At 44.8% G+C, this 17,325-nt stretch overlaps 1 protein-coding gene across 5 annotated transcripts in view; it reads right to left on the bottom strand.

Moving 5' to 3' along the window:
• The window catches only part of KIAA1549 (KIAA1549 ortholog), a 143,980-nt gene that overhangs the window by 74,298 nt on the left and 52,357 nt on the right, over nt 1–17,325 (bottom strand). For 4 of the 5 annotated variants that reach the window (XM_031665129.1, XM_031665131.1, XM_031665128.1 and 1 more), the window contains exons 2-5: nt 8,453–11,146; nt 4,487–4,575; nt 3,245–3,422; nt 1,124–1,254 (exon numbers count right to left, since the gene is read on the bottom strand). In XM_031665129.1, the coding sequence (XP_031520989.1) occupies nt 1,124–1,254; nt 3,245–3,422; nt 4,487–4,575; nt 8,453–11,146 (3,092 nt within the window). The remainder of the gene's footprint in view (nt 1–1,123; nt 1,255–3,244; nt 3,423–4,486; nt 4,576–8,452; nt 11,147–17,325) is intronic. The other variant, XM_031665132.1, reaches the window with a different exon arrangement.

Raw genomic sequence — 17,325 nt, 5'->3', positions numbered from 1 at the left:
AACGCAGCTGGCTCTGCCCTAAGACACACACTAAAGTGCCCCATCCCCCAGGAAGAGCCTCTTTATCTAGACGCTGGAAGGAAAGGGTTGCCTGTCTGCTTGTCTCTGACCACACACGGCACCTAGAGAGAGGCCCACGCTGACATACTCCGCCCCGGACCCAGCGCTCCAATGAATTTTCCCCCCAGGAGATGGAGCTGACGTAGAAAGAGATCCCCACAGCTCAAGGGGAAAGCTGTGCCAGCTACTAAAATGAACAACTTGGTTCTTCATTCCTAACAACAAACCAACAGTTTCCAGATTTCCAGAAACTAACAGCACAAAAGCAAAGCACCGAGATCAACACGCAGAGCAAGGACTGAGGAGAAAACAGGAATGACTTAGGAAACAGAAGACGCATTTTAACAGTTCTAATTAACATCCTCAGAGACTTTTAAGGCAACACTGCATCATTGCAGGAAAGCCTACAATGAAAATGGAGCAAAGAACAATGAACAAAAAGCTAAAAAATTCAATAGAGGGATTGCATAACATAATGCACACAGCTTAGGACTCAATTCATGACTTGGAGGACAACATTTTGTAAATCTGTAAAAACAGAGAATAAAGAGATGGAAAATCTGAGGAAAAAATAAGAAACATGGAAAGTGGATCCAGGAGCATCAAAATCTATTTTGACATCCATTTTGGAAAGAGAGAGGAAAGAATGTACAGGGAAAAAAATCAAAGAAATATAAAAACATCAGCCGTTTCCATACAATACGTACAACGCCTGTTCTTAGTAGCTATATGGAAACAACAGTATAGGTAGGCATTCCCCCATTGGATATTGAGGTTGATACCATTCCTTTCTAGGTAATTCTTGAATTTCCTGAATATGGTCATGTTTCTTCAGCTCACCATATCTGAGCTCCCTGGGTACCGGCTACCCTGTAACCCTCAAACAGGCTCAGCCCATGCATACCATGCCGACCCTACGCCACAGGAACAGATCAATCCCGACCCACATAAACTGGGTTTCCGCTGCTGGAGGGAATAAGAGTTAAGCACATCTTAAACAAAGTGGAACAATTTCCCCTTTAAGGGCTAAAGCCTTCTGCTCTGCATTCAGTGGTATTCTCACCTGCACAGTGAGGTTATACGTTCCCTGGTGGTGTTTCCTCACTTCAAAGAGAGCTGTCATTAGGCCTTTCTCGATGCGCTGGGTGAAGTTGCAGAAGCCAGTATCCACACTCGGAGGCACAAACTGAAGTACTGAAAAGAAAAGCAATCAAAGTCCCACGAATGAGGTGTCTGTGTTTCTGAAGTATTAAGGAATCAAGAGAGAGAAATATAATATCTAAATCAACTAATTCCTTCACAGCATGGGATTAAGTACTGTGATGTACCATTTCTACATATTATCTCATGGAAATGTAAAAAGCAACTTTGCAGTAAATGAAGACGCGCAATGTGAAGGTGACTGGTATCATTTTTAAATGAAAAATATCTAAGATAAGAATTTGAGTATCAAAAGACACGACGGATGGAAATACTTCAAATATATATAAATTCATTGCAGATGAATTCTTGAATATTTATGGGTGAAATGACATGACAGCTGGCTTTGCTTTAAAACACTCTAGTGTCCACAAAAACGTTCATGGTGGATTGATGAAACGAAATTGGTGATGTTGATAATTTTCTTTAAGTTTAACCATGGGTATATGTAGACTTAGTATGTTATTCTCTCTACTTTTGTAAATGTTTGAACATGTCCACAATGAAAAGTTAAATATGATATTTAGAAATTACTGTTAACAGCCGGGTGCAGTGGCTTACACCTGCAATCCCAGCACTTCGGGAGGCTGAGGCAGGCGGATCATTTGAGATCAGCAGTTCAAAACCAGCCTGGCCAACATGGTGAAACCCCATCTCTACTAAAAATACAAAAATTAGCTGGGCGTGGTGGTGGGTACCTGTAATTCCAGCTACTCGGGAGGCTCAGGCAGGAGAATTGCTTGAGCCCAGAAGGCAAAGGTTGCAGTGAGCAGAGATTGCACCACTGCACTCCAGCCTGAGCAACAGAGCAAGACTCCATCTTCAAAAAAAAAAGAAATCGCTGTTAACTTCATATACATTTTAAAGTCTTTATCTTTTAGAGGCTATATAGGCTGAAATATGTGTGGGTGAGACGATATGATGCCTGAGATTTACTTTAAAATAGCGCAAGAGGAGGGGAAGTAGACGGTAGATGGGGGTGTGGCTATAACAAGACTGGCTAGAAATGGAAAAATGGTTGAAGATATACAAGAAGTACATGGTGGTCTGTTAAACTATTCTACGTACTTTTGTATGTGCTTGAAATTTCCCATAATTATAAACTTTTAAAAATTAAATAATAAGGTCGGGTGTGGTAGCTCACACCCACAATCCCAGTACTTCGGGAGGCCAAGGCAGGAGGACTGCTTGAGCCAGGAGTTCAAGACCAGTCTGGGCAACTTAGGAAGACCCCATCTCTACAAAACATAATTTTTCTTAAATTCTTTTTTTTTTTTTCTTTTTGGGATAGGGTCTCACTCTGTTGCCCAAGCTGGAGTGCAGTGGCACGATCTCGTCTCACTGCAGTCTCTACCTCCTGGGTTCAAGTGATTCTCCTGCCCCAGCCACCCAAGTCGCTGGGATTACAGACATACGCCACCATGCCCGGCTAATTTTTGTATTTTTAGTAGAGATGAGGTTTCGCCATGTTGCCCAGGCTCGTCTCAAACTCCAGAGCTCAAGTGATCCACTCGCCTCAGCCTCCCAAAGTGCTGGGGTTACAGGCGTAAGCCATCGCACCTGGTCTAAATATTTTTATTTTTCATAGAGACAGGGTTTCAACATGCTGCCTTGGCTGGTCTCAAACTCATGAACTCAAGCGATCCATCTGCCTCAGCCTCCCAAAGTGGTGGGACTACAGATGTGAGCCACCACACCTGGCCTAAAAAAGATTTTTAAAAAAATTAGCCAGGCATGGTGGTATATACTTTTAGTACCAACTATCAGGAGGCTGAAGCAGGAGGATTGTTCGAGCTCAGGGGTTCAAGGATACAGTGAGCTATAATCACACCACTGCATTCCAGCCTGGGTGACAGAGTGAGATCCTATCTCTAAAAATCATCATCATAACAATAAATTCTAACCATGATTTCCGATATTTTAGAAATATAAAAAAAATGAAATTCTTTTTACAAATAAAAACAACTATACTGAGTTGTCTCACCTGTTTGAACTTGGAACCTGGACTCTGGCACAAGGAAAGAAGGTTTCACAGACAGGATTAAAGGAGTCTGGTCACGCACAAGCTTACTGTTTATAAGCACATTTATGACTGATATTGCCGTGTAAACAAAAGGACCGGATGTTACCAGAAAAGTGAAGTCAGTAAATAGTTCATAAACCTACGGAAATAAGAAATACAAAGACAATTCAAACTTAAAGGAAGTTGTGTTGGATAGAAAAATAAAAAATTATAAATAAACTTAAAAAACCAGTAGTTTCGAATGAAGGAGTGGTGCATCACAGATAATCAAAATTTTATTTCAGTTACTGCTTTTACTCTCTGCCAACCTTTGCACAAAAAGCACAAAATTATGAGAGCAGCAAGAAAGAAGAGTCAGAAATATGAACTGAATAATGAGTTACAGGGCATTCAAGGTGTTTGTTGTATTTAAAACACATAGAAAGGGGTACTTATCCTATTGAGCAGCACTGTCCAAAATAAATATGCAATTAAAACATTTCTAGTGGCACATAAAAAAAACATAAGAACAAGTGAAATTAATTTTAAATACATTTTACTTAATATATCTAAAATATCATTTCAGCATGAAGTCAATACAAAACACTATTAATGAGACATTCTACACTCCTTTTTCACTGCATTTTTGAAGTCTGGTATGTATTTTCCACCCACAGCCCATCTCGGTTTGGATGAGCTCCATTTCACTGCTGCATTGCCACGTGTGGGGCGTGGTTCTGGTTCTGGATGGCTCTGCTCTAGATGGACTGTGGCTTTCTGGGATCATTGAGAAGTGGGACCAGCATGGGATCCAGTCTAAAAGATTTGGATCTCCATCTCTATCCCACCAAATGTCCAGAAAGATGCACCTGTACTCACTCTAACATCTAATTTAAACACGAATCCAAGTCCTTTTGTGTGAATCAAGGGAAGTAAAATCATGAAGGCTGTCACCCCAGACTGCTGCCTCTGGTCTGAGAGCCCTTTGTTCCAACTCCGCTAAAGGACTAACCCTGACCTCATGTGGGATCAGGAAAGACCTCCCCAGTGCAGTGACAGTGGAGTGGAGATCCAGAGGATGAGCAGAAGTTAAACAGGAATAGACGGGGGGAAGAGAGGAAAGAGAAAGAGTCCATGGCCATAATCACCTGCCTCTAACCTGGGGCTCTCACATCAGCCCCAGGCCCACCAGACATCACACACTCCTGAGCCGCCGGGACTCACCTTCAGTTCCACTGCACGGTTGAAGTGAATCCTCAGTACTTCTTTGATTGCTGTAATGATGTACTCCTGCACAGCTCTTCTGGCCAGCACTACAAATGAAAGCAAACCACCAAATGCATTTTCATATCATTACGAATAACAAACACATCAGACTTCTGGACCCTAGCACTGTGCCAAAACGCGTTAGCTGCTCTAAAAGTCTTCTTGTAAAATAAAGGCCAGACCAAGACAGAACAGGGGTTAAGGATCTAGTTGCTGCTAACTACGGCAGTGGGGACCTAGAAGACACCAGGTCAACTCTGCATAGCATCAGCTCAACACACTAAGAAAACCCTCTCTGCCCCAGATAGGTTAGATCAGGAATCAGCAGTGATGACCCAGCCAGGGGACAAGGAGCTTCCAGTTCTCATTTTCACCTGGACAAATTCCAGGCTGTCTCTCAGCTATGTCCCTGACAACAAAACATGAGGCTTTAAAAGCTCTCAGAAGTAACGTTTTTAAAGGCCTTAGGATGTTACTCAACAAAACCAGACGACATCTTCCTCTGTAAAATGAGGTCTCCTATCCCAATGATTCAAGGCAAAAGTGAAGAGTTTTTACCACTAATAATGGGGAAAAATGAGTTCCACAATTCCCACATATTAAAACTTTATGTAGGAAATAAAATAATTCTCATAACCAAAGTCCAGTTCTGTTTGTTTTCATATTTTAAAAGTTCCATTTAAAAATCTATACTAGTTAAGCCTGTCTCTCAGTGTTTAGTAAGCCTGTTCTTCTTTTTCCTATTTTTTCTCTCCCCTTCCATCAACTTCCCATAATGCAGAATTAGAATACACTTGATATTATAATTGTTTTCCATTTCCTGATTTTAATTTTTTAAACTGGAGATAGAGAATCACTCTGTATTCTTCATTTTTTAAAAAGCAAATGTTTAAGTTATATTTGATTGTTTTTTCCCAGGAATCAGCGATCTGAATTTTTTTTAAAGGTGGGCGGAGGCTTCTTTATTAGTTCATGAGACCACTGGAACAAATCCACAGCCCCCAACCACCTTGCTGAGTCACACCAGCAGCCAACTCCACATGGCCCACGTAGGCTCCAAGTGGGTTGGACTATGCCATAGATCTGAAAGGGAAAGATAAAATGAGTAGGAAGAGAGGGGGAAGAATGGAAAGAAGGAAAGATGCCTTATTTAAGGAAGTAAATGAAGAGGGACGGAGAAATGAGGGAGGGAGAAATGAGGGAGGAGGGAGACAGGAAGGAAGAGGTGACAGAAAAGGAGGAGAGAGGGAGAGGATGGGGAAGGAAAGAAGGAAGGAAGGGAAGGAGGGAGAGACGGAGGGAGGGAGGCAAGAGCTAAACTTGGGGGAAATAAGAGGCAGAATGGGAAGTCAGAAACAGAAAACCCCTGAAGAGAAAAGCAGGAAGAACACGTTGTAAACAGCCCCACATCACTGGTCCAAATGCCACTCTGCAAAGTCCCCATAGCCACCACCATGACCTCCACTTTCTCTAGGGAATCTGAGAAAGCTATAAAACTGCAACATTAGGATATGAGGACATCACTCTTTGGGAAAAGGGATCATCAGCAAACAAATATCCTACAGATCTTTTCCTAAATGAATGTTTCCCAGAGCTAAGAGAAGAGAGGTGACAGAGACTTCCAAGGCAGCACATGGTCAGAAAGGCCCTGGGTGGAAGCACGGCTCACGCCTCCCAGGGCGCATGCAATCAAGTGCTTCCTCCACCATCACAGACCCCCAGCACCCAGAGTGGCTCTGCTTTATCATCACAGAGCACACGTGAAGAATCCTTTCAGGGGTACGCAGAGTCACCTCAACCCCCTCGCCGCACTCTCTCACTAACAAATAACTGAAAAGGACAGCAAGTTCCAATCTAAGCGAAGATGAGAAATGAGCCGATACTTCCTCTGGGTCAAAGGTACCACCGGGAGGCACTTATCTCTGCTAAAAGACTGCTAAAAGACACAATTTAACAGCATGAACACCTACACACAACTCTGGACATTTACAAAAACTGTTCAAGTGTACTTACAACGGCTGAATTTTACTCCAAAAAGCTGTTAAAAATACATGGATGCCTAATACCCAGAGCAAACGTCATTAAGTGTACACCACATACGAAAGGTAAATCCAACTATGAGGACTCCTAAAGAAGCTTTCAGTAACTCTTTAAATAAGCTGCTTACAACTGACCACTTTGTAACAATTTTGTATCTACTTTGTAATAATTTTGAAAGAAGGAAGAAAAGTATCATGAGCAGGAGAAACTCTTTTCCCTCCTCCCTGGACTACTCTAATCTTGAGATTCAAGTTCATGATTTTGTTCCATCCACATTTACAAGCATAATTACCCGCTCCTCCCATCACTACACCTAATCTCCAGCCATGATGACTGTCTCCTCCCCCAGAAGACACTTTCTCTTCATCCCCAGATGACGACATTCTACTCTTCCTTTTGTGGGAATCTCCAATTTCACATTCTTCCAAACCAGCTCTGGTTATCCCAAATAGCCACTCTTGGAGAACTCCACAGAAACCGCTGTTACTCTGTGGCTCAGTACCATCCTTCTAGTCCCTGAGCTGCTCACGGGAGGGCCGTGTCTTACCCATCTGTATATCCCTAGAAGCTTCCAGAAGCACCTCACACAAACTAGGTGCTCAATCATTACTTGTCACGCGGAATAACGAATGCTTCCCTTTGGCGTGTAGGGAGCAAAGGCTGTCCTGACCTCATTCTCCAAAGCCATTCCCACTGGTACGATGTTGATCACTGACGCGTACCTGCCATCAGGATCCTCGCTCCCACCTGCTCAGAGGGATAGGGCACTGTCACAGTGAGCAGAGGCTCCCAGCCGCCCGCCCCGCCCCGACCACAGGGAGGAAAAGACCCAGCGTGTTCTCCTCCTCCTCCCCCTTCCACATTCTCTGCTCCTCTCCTTTCTGGTCCACTCCACCCCACTCCTCCTCTACCTCTTCTGCCATTTTCATCCCCTGTGTCATTTCTGTCCTCCACTACTACCAAAATCAAAACAGAGGACAGGCTGCTCGCCAACACCAGGCTGTGGTTCAGCACATAGTCATGGCCCTTGAGACCACACACACTTGTCATCTCTCATGAGGAAAAACGCAGAGACCCTGACCAAGCGGGCCACCATCACAGGATGTTACCCTTGAAATAAGTCTACCTGTCAGGCATGCCCTCGGGTGGGCGCCAGCTTCACGTGGCCAGAGCAGCCATGCAACTGCAAGGGAAGCTGCTGGCCGGTCTGCTAGCAACCCAGGCTGCGGTGGGGAGGAGACCAAAGGCTGAGACTGGATTCAGAAGATATTTAGTCACTCAACTTTTCTTTCCTCGGGACCCAAGGAGCATTTACAGGGAGCTATGAGAGCAAAGTGCAGTCTCCTTTCGAGGAAAAGTAAGAATAGTAAATGAGTAAGAAATTGCAAGGGTTGCTCTTACATAGTTGCCCAACTCATTGCTTGAATTAAACAAAAAATATTTTGTCTAAACTATGTCATCCATGCACCTACTGGGTTATGGTAAGACAAAGATCCTTCCAAGGCTTGTTTAGTTCTTGTATTTGTTCTAATATTTGTTCTCCTTGCGGCTGCTGACTAATACACATCATCCCGTGCGTGCCTCTGACGTGCTAGGCAGGGGCTGGGTGTTCTGCAGGGACTAATGCATTTACATCGGAACAACAGCCCAATGAAGCGGGTTTAACTAAGCTCCTTGTTTAATGGGTGAGGTAGCAGATGATTAGAGAGGATCAATAACTGTCCTGAGAACACGCAGGAGGTAAGCATAGGAGTGCTACCTGGGAGTTAACCGAGCCCAGCGCCTCTACTCTTAACCATGAAGCTCCAAACCTCCCAGGCAGTGCACACAAGCTCCTTAGAAAGACTGCCCACCCCAGAGAGGCGGCAGGAAGCTGGCCCTTACCAGTTGTGATCAGATAGGCATCGGGGACTGTGATATCACAAACATATGGCGGCTTGGAGGTGGTCAGTGTTGGCGTGTCGACTGTTGCTTCAAGAGTGAAGGCGGTCACGGGATGCAGGGACGGCAGGGGAGGAGCAGCGCTGCCCTCTGGGGGGCTCTGACTTGCGGTGTCGCTCATCAGGGTGGAGTCGAGGGGACCACCAGTGGCAGCACCGGAGCTGGCTGTGCTCACTTCCGTGGAGGTGTTCAGTGGCACCTCTGTGGGTGTGAGTGATGGGCCCACGACGGTCAGCTCTGTGGGCAGAGGGAAGGGGGTTGCTTCAGAAACAAATGAGGATCCTGATGGCAGGTACGTGTCAGTGATCAACACTGTACCAGTGGGAATGGCTTTGGAGAAAGAGGCCAGGATAGACACATGACCGTCTAGATCACTGATTTGGTCGTCAGGAGGTGTCAGAGTTGAGAACAAAGAAGACTCAGTTAAAATGGGTGCTGTGTGCACAGTGGTCAATGGTGATGTTGCTTGAATCCCAGCCGTCAAAATGTCCAAAGACTCGGAGCTGGGGGGCACCAGTGCGGTGACTGCGGATTCGCGGGAAACGAGTGAAGACTCAAGATAGGAGGTAGTTTCAGTGAAAGCTGAGGTAAAATGAGCTTCTGAATCCCTCAGTGAAACCACAGACGCTTCAACAAACTCGAGAGAATCAGAAGGGAAGCTTGACCACGGTGACGCCCCAGAACGGCTAGGTAGGAAAGTGACGGTGTTTAAAGGCAGCTCGGAGCTTGGCTGGAGCTGCGAAAACTCAAGATTTGAGGAACTGGGAAGAGACAGCTGAGATGACTGCAGACCACTAGAGTTGAACAACGTAAATGTCTCAACCAAGGTAGAAAAAGACTGAGATGTGAAGGGAGACAAGTCACTCGGCATCGGAGACAGAGACGCAGGCGCTTCCGAAGGCGAAGGGACGGAGCCGCTGAGTTCCAGTGGGGGTGTTGAGAAAAAGCTGGATGCAAAATCCAAAGCACCTCCGGGTTTATGCTCAGAAAAACTGGAAGGTTCTTGGTCAGAGAAACGTGAAGACTCCACTGAAGGAACCAGACTGGAAGGCATAAAAACACTCGGGTCTCTGACGGCAGGCGACGGTGTGTTTCTGTTTGCTATGACAGAGAAAGATGAGTCAAGGAGAATGCTGGTGATGACGGAGAAAAATGCAGTGGTCACACGGGATGGCATCACTTGGGTTTCAGCAACAGACGAGGAGCCAGCAGTAGGATCAAGTGATGCTGGCACAGAGAGGCGGCCGTGGGCAGGGGGAACCTGTGTGGCTGTAACGCTACTCATATCCACCTCGGCAGAAATGCCAACACTCGTCTCTGAGATTTCCATGAATCTAGAAGAAAGTGGGACCATAGGTCTGGAGGGGAAAAGCGTATTAAATACTTGAGGATCTTCCTCAAATTCAGAGAAGTCTGCTACGACGCTACTCATTAGAGAGACGCTGCTTTCTTCCAGCACGGTCATGGACAGAGTCTCGGCACCATCCCCTGATCCCACGTCTTTCTCCATGAGGCTCGTGGCCAGAACTTGCTGAGGTGAAGGCACAGTGCAGGCCGCGCACCAAGTGTATGGTCTGAATGAGGACACCGGGCTCAGGATATGAGTGTTGTCCACAGGACCGGGGAGGGCCGAATTGCTAAGCAATTCTGATGTCTTGCTGGAGTCGCTAGGGAGAAAGGGGTTAGATGAAACATCAGTTGGTGGAGCAGAGAAGGACGCAAACGCAGCAGGAGTTGAAAGCAATGCAGAATGTGTCCTGCTGAATTCAAGGGCTGCGTGTGATGCAGTCACAGTAGGGTATGCTCTTGGAGAGATGGTTTCTTCTAGGCTTTGACTCAACATGGTGGTCACATCAGGGTATCTGTCTGCACTTGTGGCCCAAACCTCCTCTGGAGGTTGTGAGACCTCCCCCAAGGAGGGAAAAGGTATAGTAATGCCATCACCTAACGGCTGCGGCATTAAAGACCAGGAGCTAAAAAAAACGGTGGTTTGCACACCCTCTGTTAGGGAAGCCACAATCTCTGGCAGAGTCCTGCTTGATAAATGACTGTAAGCATCAGTAGGATAAAGCACCAAATTCCTGCCAGGAGTTGGAACGATGCCCTCAGAGGTGCGAAAAGCTGACCGAAAGGTGTGGAAAAGACTGGCGGACTCAGCATATGCCGCTGGTTGTTGCGTTGTGTTCTGCCAGCCCGATGTCACTTCTTCATCTTGTAAAGAAACCATGGGTAATGATGGAGTGAGCACAGGTTCTAACGCTTCCCCGGGCAGCCCCGGTGGGCTGACTGTGATATATTGTATTGGAGAAACCATCCGTGGAGTGGTCCAGTGAGTATCCGGCAGAAAGTTATCCATCTCATCGTCATCAACAGCCACCTCATTACTCGTCACTGACACGTAAGTTGCCACAAAGATGCTGTGATCTGCTGTACTTTCAGTCTGTTTTCCTTGGCTAAAAAAGGCTGTATCAAAAGTAGCGGCAGATGGCGGGGCTGTGACATGGAGAGGACTGCTGTACTGGGACCCGGGAGCAGTTTCTGTTAAGGCCACTTGTGCAGCGCTGTGTCCAGTGCTTTTCTTCAGCACGAGCTCCACGGAGTATAAAGAAAGGTTGTGCTGTTCCGGAGAGAGCTCATCTATCAAGAAAATCAGAGCTGGGTTAGTGCAATGCATTGGAAGTCACACAGCTAACGTTTTGTTTCAGGCATGAGAATTTACTCATTCAACAAACATCCATTCACCATAAATATCCATGAATCACCGTCAGAGGTTAAACAGCTAGCTGGAAACCAGAAACTGACAGAATTACCATCAGGACAATATCTGCAAATATTCCCAAACTTGGGCACTGTTTTTACCTAAGCTGTGTGTGTGGGGTGGGGGGGGCACATTTACATAGTTTTTCCCACAGAACCACAGGATACTGGAAACAGAGGAGGCTGTTTAGTCCATTTTCTCTCACTTATGACATGAGGAAAGAGAGGTTTCCAGAAGGTAAATAATCAATTATAAGACCACCCAGAGTGGAGCTGGAATCTGAATATAAGGCTTCCTTGACTCCAAAGCCTGTGTGTTTTCTCTTCGGTGGTAGGAGCTGGCTGCTATGAGAAACGAACACAACAACTCATTGCACCTCTCACTACCAAAGTTAAGAGAGTTCCCCAGTTCCTCAGCTGTGCTTCCCAACACAGTTGCTGAGGCTTCCACATGAAGGCCCCAGGCTTCCTGCAGGCTCAGCTTTTGCCATTTCCTGCCCCACTCTCAGGCCTTCCCAGCTATGCTCTGGCACCTGCAGTGCCCCAAACGCAAACACTCCCTGGCCTCCGTGGCTGTGTCCATTCTCACCCCCGCCTGGAATGCCCTTCCCCGGCTCTCTATATGGATGGGTCCTCTCACCCCTGCCTGGAATGCCCTTCCCCGGCTCTCTATATGGCTGTGTCCATTCTCAGCCCCGCCTGGAATGCCCTTCCCCGGCTCTCTATACAGATGGGTCCTCTCACCCCCGCCTGGAATGCCCTTCCCCGGCTCTCCATCTGGATGGATCCTCTCACCCCCGCCTGGAATGCCCTTCCCCGGCTCTCTATATGGATGGTTCCTTCTGGCCCTTCAGATGCAGCACAGATACGAGTTTCATCCTCGATGCTCTGAAGCTAGATTGGCACCTCTCCCTAGGCTTCTCCCTGCCCTTATTCATGCCCACTGAAATGAACTATCTGCTCACTAGATTCTGGGCTTCCTAAGGACAGGCATTGTTTACCTGTCTCCCCAGTGCCTAGCACAGTAAGTGATCTACAGCAGGAGCTCAATTGACATCAGTTGGATGGATGGATGGATGGATGGACGGATGGATGGATGGATGGATGGATGGATGGATGGATGGATGGAATCCAAGGATACCAAGTTCTGACAAGTGCCAACATTATCCCATCATCCATTCAAACTTTAGTATTCCTTAACTTGTGACTGCTGTCATTATCATTTAGTAAGCTGAGGCCTCTCCACCGGTAATTCAGGTATGACATAGCCTAGAGAAACAGGACAAGTGACAGCCCAGCCACTAATGACAGACCAGGGCCCAGGGACTGTCCTCTGCAGCCCAGGCTGGGGACTGAGCAACTATCAAAATCCATAACAACACCTCGTTTCTCTAATCCCAACAGTCTATCAGAACATACCTTTGTGAAATGGCATAAGGATAGTCTTGAATTCATTCTATTTTTTTTAAGTAAGTCATTTCTATTCTATTTATAGCAATATGGCAGACTACAGATCTTGAAACTCTCCACTTCAGAACATTTAAGATTGCTTAATAAATGTTTAAAAACCATCTTCTAAGTGACTGGATGGCCTGCAAGACAGTAAGGGGAAAGTGCTGAATGTAGGAATAAAACAGGAGCTGCACGAGGGCAGTGACTGAGGACCCAAGGCAGGTACTGGACCAGCTGGCCGGCTGTTCAGGCCACAAGGGGACTGAGAGACAAGTGTTACCCTAGACAAGGAAAGAACCCAATTGAAGACCATTTTCCAAAACTGGTGACCCAGGAAGTATCATAATCTCGGAGAAAGAGTGAGTTAGGAAGAAAAATATCTACTTTTCAGAAGACAGCAAAAATAGTATCAGCTTCCAATAGTGTCTGACTTGAGAACACCTTGGACTGACTTTCCCTTTTCCCTGTTGAACTCTCCTCAGTCTCTCACTTCTGTTCCTCAGGATCATGTCCTAGAATAAAATATGCACACAAACCCATGTCTCAGACTTTGCTTTGTGGGGGAAAACCCAGGTTAAGACACTGCTATGACTTATGTATTATGTGCTCCCAATATTCCTCTGTTGAAATCCCGGGATCTCACAATATGACCATACTGGGAAACAGGGTCAGTGGAGATGTAATTGGCTGAGATGCAGTCATACTGAAGTAGGGTGGGCCCTCATCTAATATACTGGTGACTATATAAAAGGCAGAAATGTGGGCCAGGCGCGGTGGCTCACACCTGTAATCCCAGCACTTTGGGAGGCCAAGGAGGACAGATCACGAGGTCAGGAGTTCGAGTCCAGCCTGACCAACATGGCGAAACTCCATCTCCACTAAAAATACAAAAGTTAGCCAGGTGTGGTGGCACACACCTGTCATCCCAGCTACTCAGGAGGCTGAGGCAGGAGAATCGCTTGAACCCAAGAGGCAGAGGGTTCAGAACCAAGATCATGCCACTGCACTCAAGCCTGGGAGACAGAGTGAGACTCCATCTTAAAAAAAAAATAAAATAAATAAAAAAAATAAAAAACGGGCAGGAACTAGACACAGACATACACAGAAGGAGAACACCATGTGACAATGAAGGCAGAGATCACAACGATGCACCTACAAGTCAAGGAACATTAAAGATTGACAGCAAATCACCAGCAGCTAGGGGACAGCCCTGCAGCAGATTCTCCCTCACAGGCTTCAGAAGGAAGCCACACCTTGAACTTGGACTTCTAGCCTCCAGAACGGCGAGAAAATACATTTTTGCTGTTTAAGCCAAACAAGGGAAAAGTATATGTCTCAACTCTGACTTTGTATAACTATTGTGTGAAACATCGTCCCGAGTGTGGAACCTATACTACTTGTATGGTCCTAACAACTGTATGCTTACAGTCATAATTTAAAGTGGGCCAGGTCTCCAGCACCTGTCAGAAAGTAACATAAATCACACCCAGAAGAACACACTCACAGCCGGGTTTCAAAGTCTTCCTGCAGCTACAGTTGCAGAGCACAGAATTTAAAATTATAAAATACATAGGAAACCAAAGTACCATGAACAAAAGTCAAGAGAAATCCCATGAAAAAAGTATTTTTTAAAAAGGCCAACTAGATTGAATCAGATCTATAAAGACTTTGGATATCAGAATTATGAGACCCATTTTTTAAAGTTATATTTAATTCATTTAAAATCATAAAGACTGAAAACATGAATAACGAGCAAGACACTCTACAAGTTGGCCAGAAATATTTTTAAAACATTTAGAAATAAAAATTTTATAATTAATAAATTTTAAACTCAATATACTCGTAAAACAGCAATTTAGACAGAGCTGAAGCAAGATTTAGTGAACTGGGGGATAGGTCTGAAGAAATTACTCAGAAAAGGGCACAGGGAAATAAAGAAAAGTGAAATATTAATAAAAGAAGCTAAGAGACATAGAAGACAGAATAAGACAGTCCAACATACATTTTATCAAAGTTTTAGGAAAAAAATAAAAGGGAATAGGGTAGATACAATATTCAAAGACATAGTGCTAAGAATTTGCCAAAATTAATAAGAGACACGAACCATTCAATTCACAAAGACCAAAAAATCCCAAGGAGGGTGAATTAAAAAAAAAAAAAATCCAAACCTATACATGTGATGATACCACAGACCACAGACAAATTGTAAAAGCAGTCAGAGAAAAAGGAAACAGCAACCAAACAAGCAAAAAATAACTGCCTGACAGAATTAGAAGCCAGATGACAACGAAACAAAATCCTCAAGTGCTGAGAGAAACTCTCTGACATCTCAGAGGTGAATAACCAGGAAAACTATCAAGACATTTTCAGCTTAACAGTGGTTATACTAACAGAAGACCCTCAGTAAAGGAGCTTCTAAATAAGGATATCCTTCAAAAAGAAGCGTTATTATCTCAGCAGGAAGATCTGAGGATAGAGAATAAATGATAAACATATGGCCAGACGTGGTGGCTGACACCTATAATCCCAGCATTTTGGGAGGCCAACGCAGGTGGATCACCTAAGGTCAGGAGTTCGAGACCAGCCTGGCCAACACAGTGAAATCCCATCTCCACTAAAAATGAAAAATTAGCTGGGTGTGGTGACACACACCTGTAGTCCCAGCTACTCGAGAGGCTGAGGCAGGAGAATCGCATGAACCCGGGAGGTGGAGACTGTAGTGAGCTGAGATCATGCCATTGCACTCCAGCCTGGGCAACAGAGCAAGACTCCATCTCAAAAAGAAAAAAAAAAAAAAGATAAATATATGGTTAAATCCAAACAAACAGTGATGGTATAAATGAACAATAATACTCCTACGTAATTTGTGAGTTTACAGAAGACATATTATATGGAATTAAAAGTTATGCATAGAAGCTATAAGAGGGACAGCCAGAGGTATTGCTGACTCACTAGCAGAGATGGAGATCAAAAGTTAAGACAAAATTCTGTGAATAGATTTTTGTTTCTATATACCAAAATTTGTAAATAATATTTAGTGCCATAAAGTATTTCTAGCTGGTTCTCCTAGCATCTGAAAGTCACCAACTTAAACCATATATAAAATGCTTAAAGGGTCATATTCCTTTCTACATCATATGCATTTTTTAAATGAATAAATAATACAAGAAGGATTTTTTTAATCGGTATTTTAAGTTGTTTCATAGCAATATTATACAGCATTTGTTGTCTTCCATACAACCTGGCTGTAGGATTCCTTGCCTAAGTGATTGTGTTACTTACCTGTCACGTCCCAAGCACAGGTAAAAGAAAACACGATACTTATGATGACCACAGTAAAATAGCAGCTGTTCTTTTTTTTTTTTTTTTTTTTGATGTTCTTTTCTACAATAAAGGCTTACAAGTTATAAATATAAGAAGAAATAAAATCACGGTTCTGTCAAATTGTGTATCATATAAATCTGAACGTTTTCCTAAGGATAAATCATTTTATGCATCTGTTTTAAAACTGCTATGATATAATTTGTTTTGAAATATTAGATCTGAACAAGGAGCAAGTTCCCTTTTAAAACAAATCACAAATGCATTTAGAAGTGAACCGGAAGACTGCAAGAGATAAAATAACCAGGAAGAGCAACGTTTAGTGGCTAATTTATGAACCTGAGTATCTGATGCAAGCTAGAATTAAATCAACTCTGCCTTCTAAGGACAGGAAACGGGGAGGGCAAAGTGGCCAAAGGGACAAAAAAATCCTCCTGACTAGAACATGATGGCAACAAAAACTTCGTATTAAGAAACGGAAGGCGTGCCAAGCCGGGATGCTTTTTTTTTTTCTTTCTTTCTCTCTGCCAAGCCCTAGGAGGGACAAAGCAGCTGCAATGCCAAAGGGAATCACTTCTGCAGTTAACTCAGGAGGAGGCTAGGAAACCCAGGCGAGTCCTCTCACAGCATAAAAGGCCTCAGGGACTCTAATTTCAAGCCCTGGAGACCAATTTTCAAGCTCTGAAGAGTAGGTTCACAAAAGAGGGAAAGGTTCTCTCTTGGATGACAGAGAAAGGAAAGGGGTTGGGGTGAGACGGGTGCTTCTCAGACTGTGACGCCCTCCTGAATGACGCCGGACCCTGGACTCCTGCACTGCTCCCAGCTGACCCGGGTCTGCCACCCAGTCCAAGTAGCCAGTACTGAGGCCTTTTCTCCATCTAGGCAGCAAACCCTTGTTCACAGGGAGCCTACCAGGCACCTGCACCTCGCCCTGGCCAGGTCCTGGCCATGCTGGACATCACAGCGGGAAACTGTCCTGAGCTCTCACCGCCAGGCCACACCGACTCCATGATTACACAGTAGTGAGGAAGAGGCCCAGCTGTCTCCAAAACTTGTCTGTCTCAGACGCTCACAAGTAAGACGAAGTGGTAGCCTGACATTTTTTTTTAAGTCATGTTTTTCTATCTGGAAATCTTCCTGAACCATAGTAGTCAATCACGGAATCATGTACTTTTCAAGCTTAATAGATTCTTTAGGACCTAGGCCAATCCCTCATGGTGCAAATAAGGCTCAAAATAGCAACCCACAGGGTCAGCACAGAAAGAGGCAGGTTCCTGCCTTCGCAG

Source organism: Papio anubis, chromosome 4 (genome assembly GCF_008728515.1).
Source record: "Papio anubis isolate 15944 chromosome 4, Panubis1.0, whole genome shotgun sequence".
In the NCBI taxonomy this organism is placed as follows: Eukaryota; Metazoa; Chordata; class Mammalia; order Primates; family Cercopithecidae; genus Papio; species Papio anubis.
The sequence above is the reverse complement of the archived record's forward strand: the minus strand, read 5'-3'. Positions and strand labels throughout refer to the sequence as shown.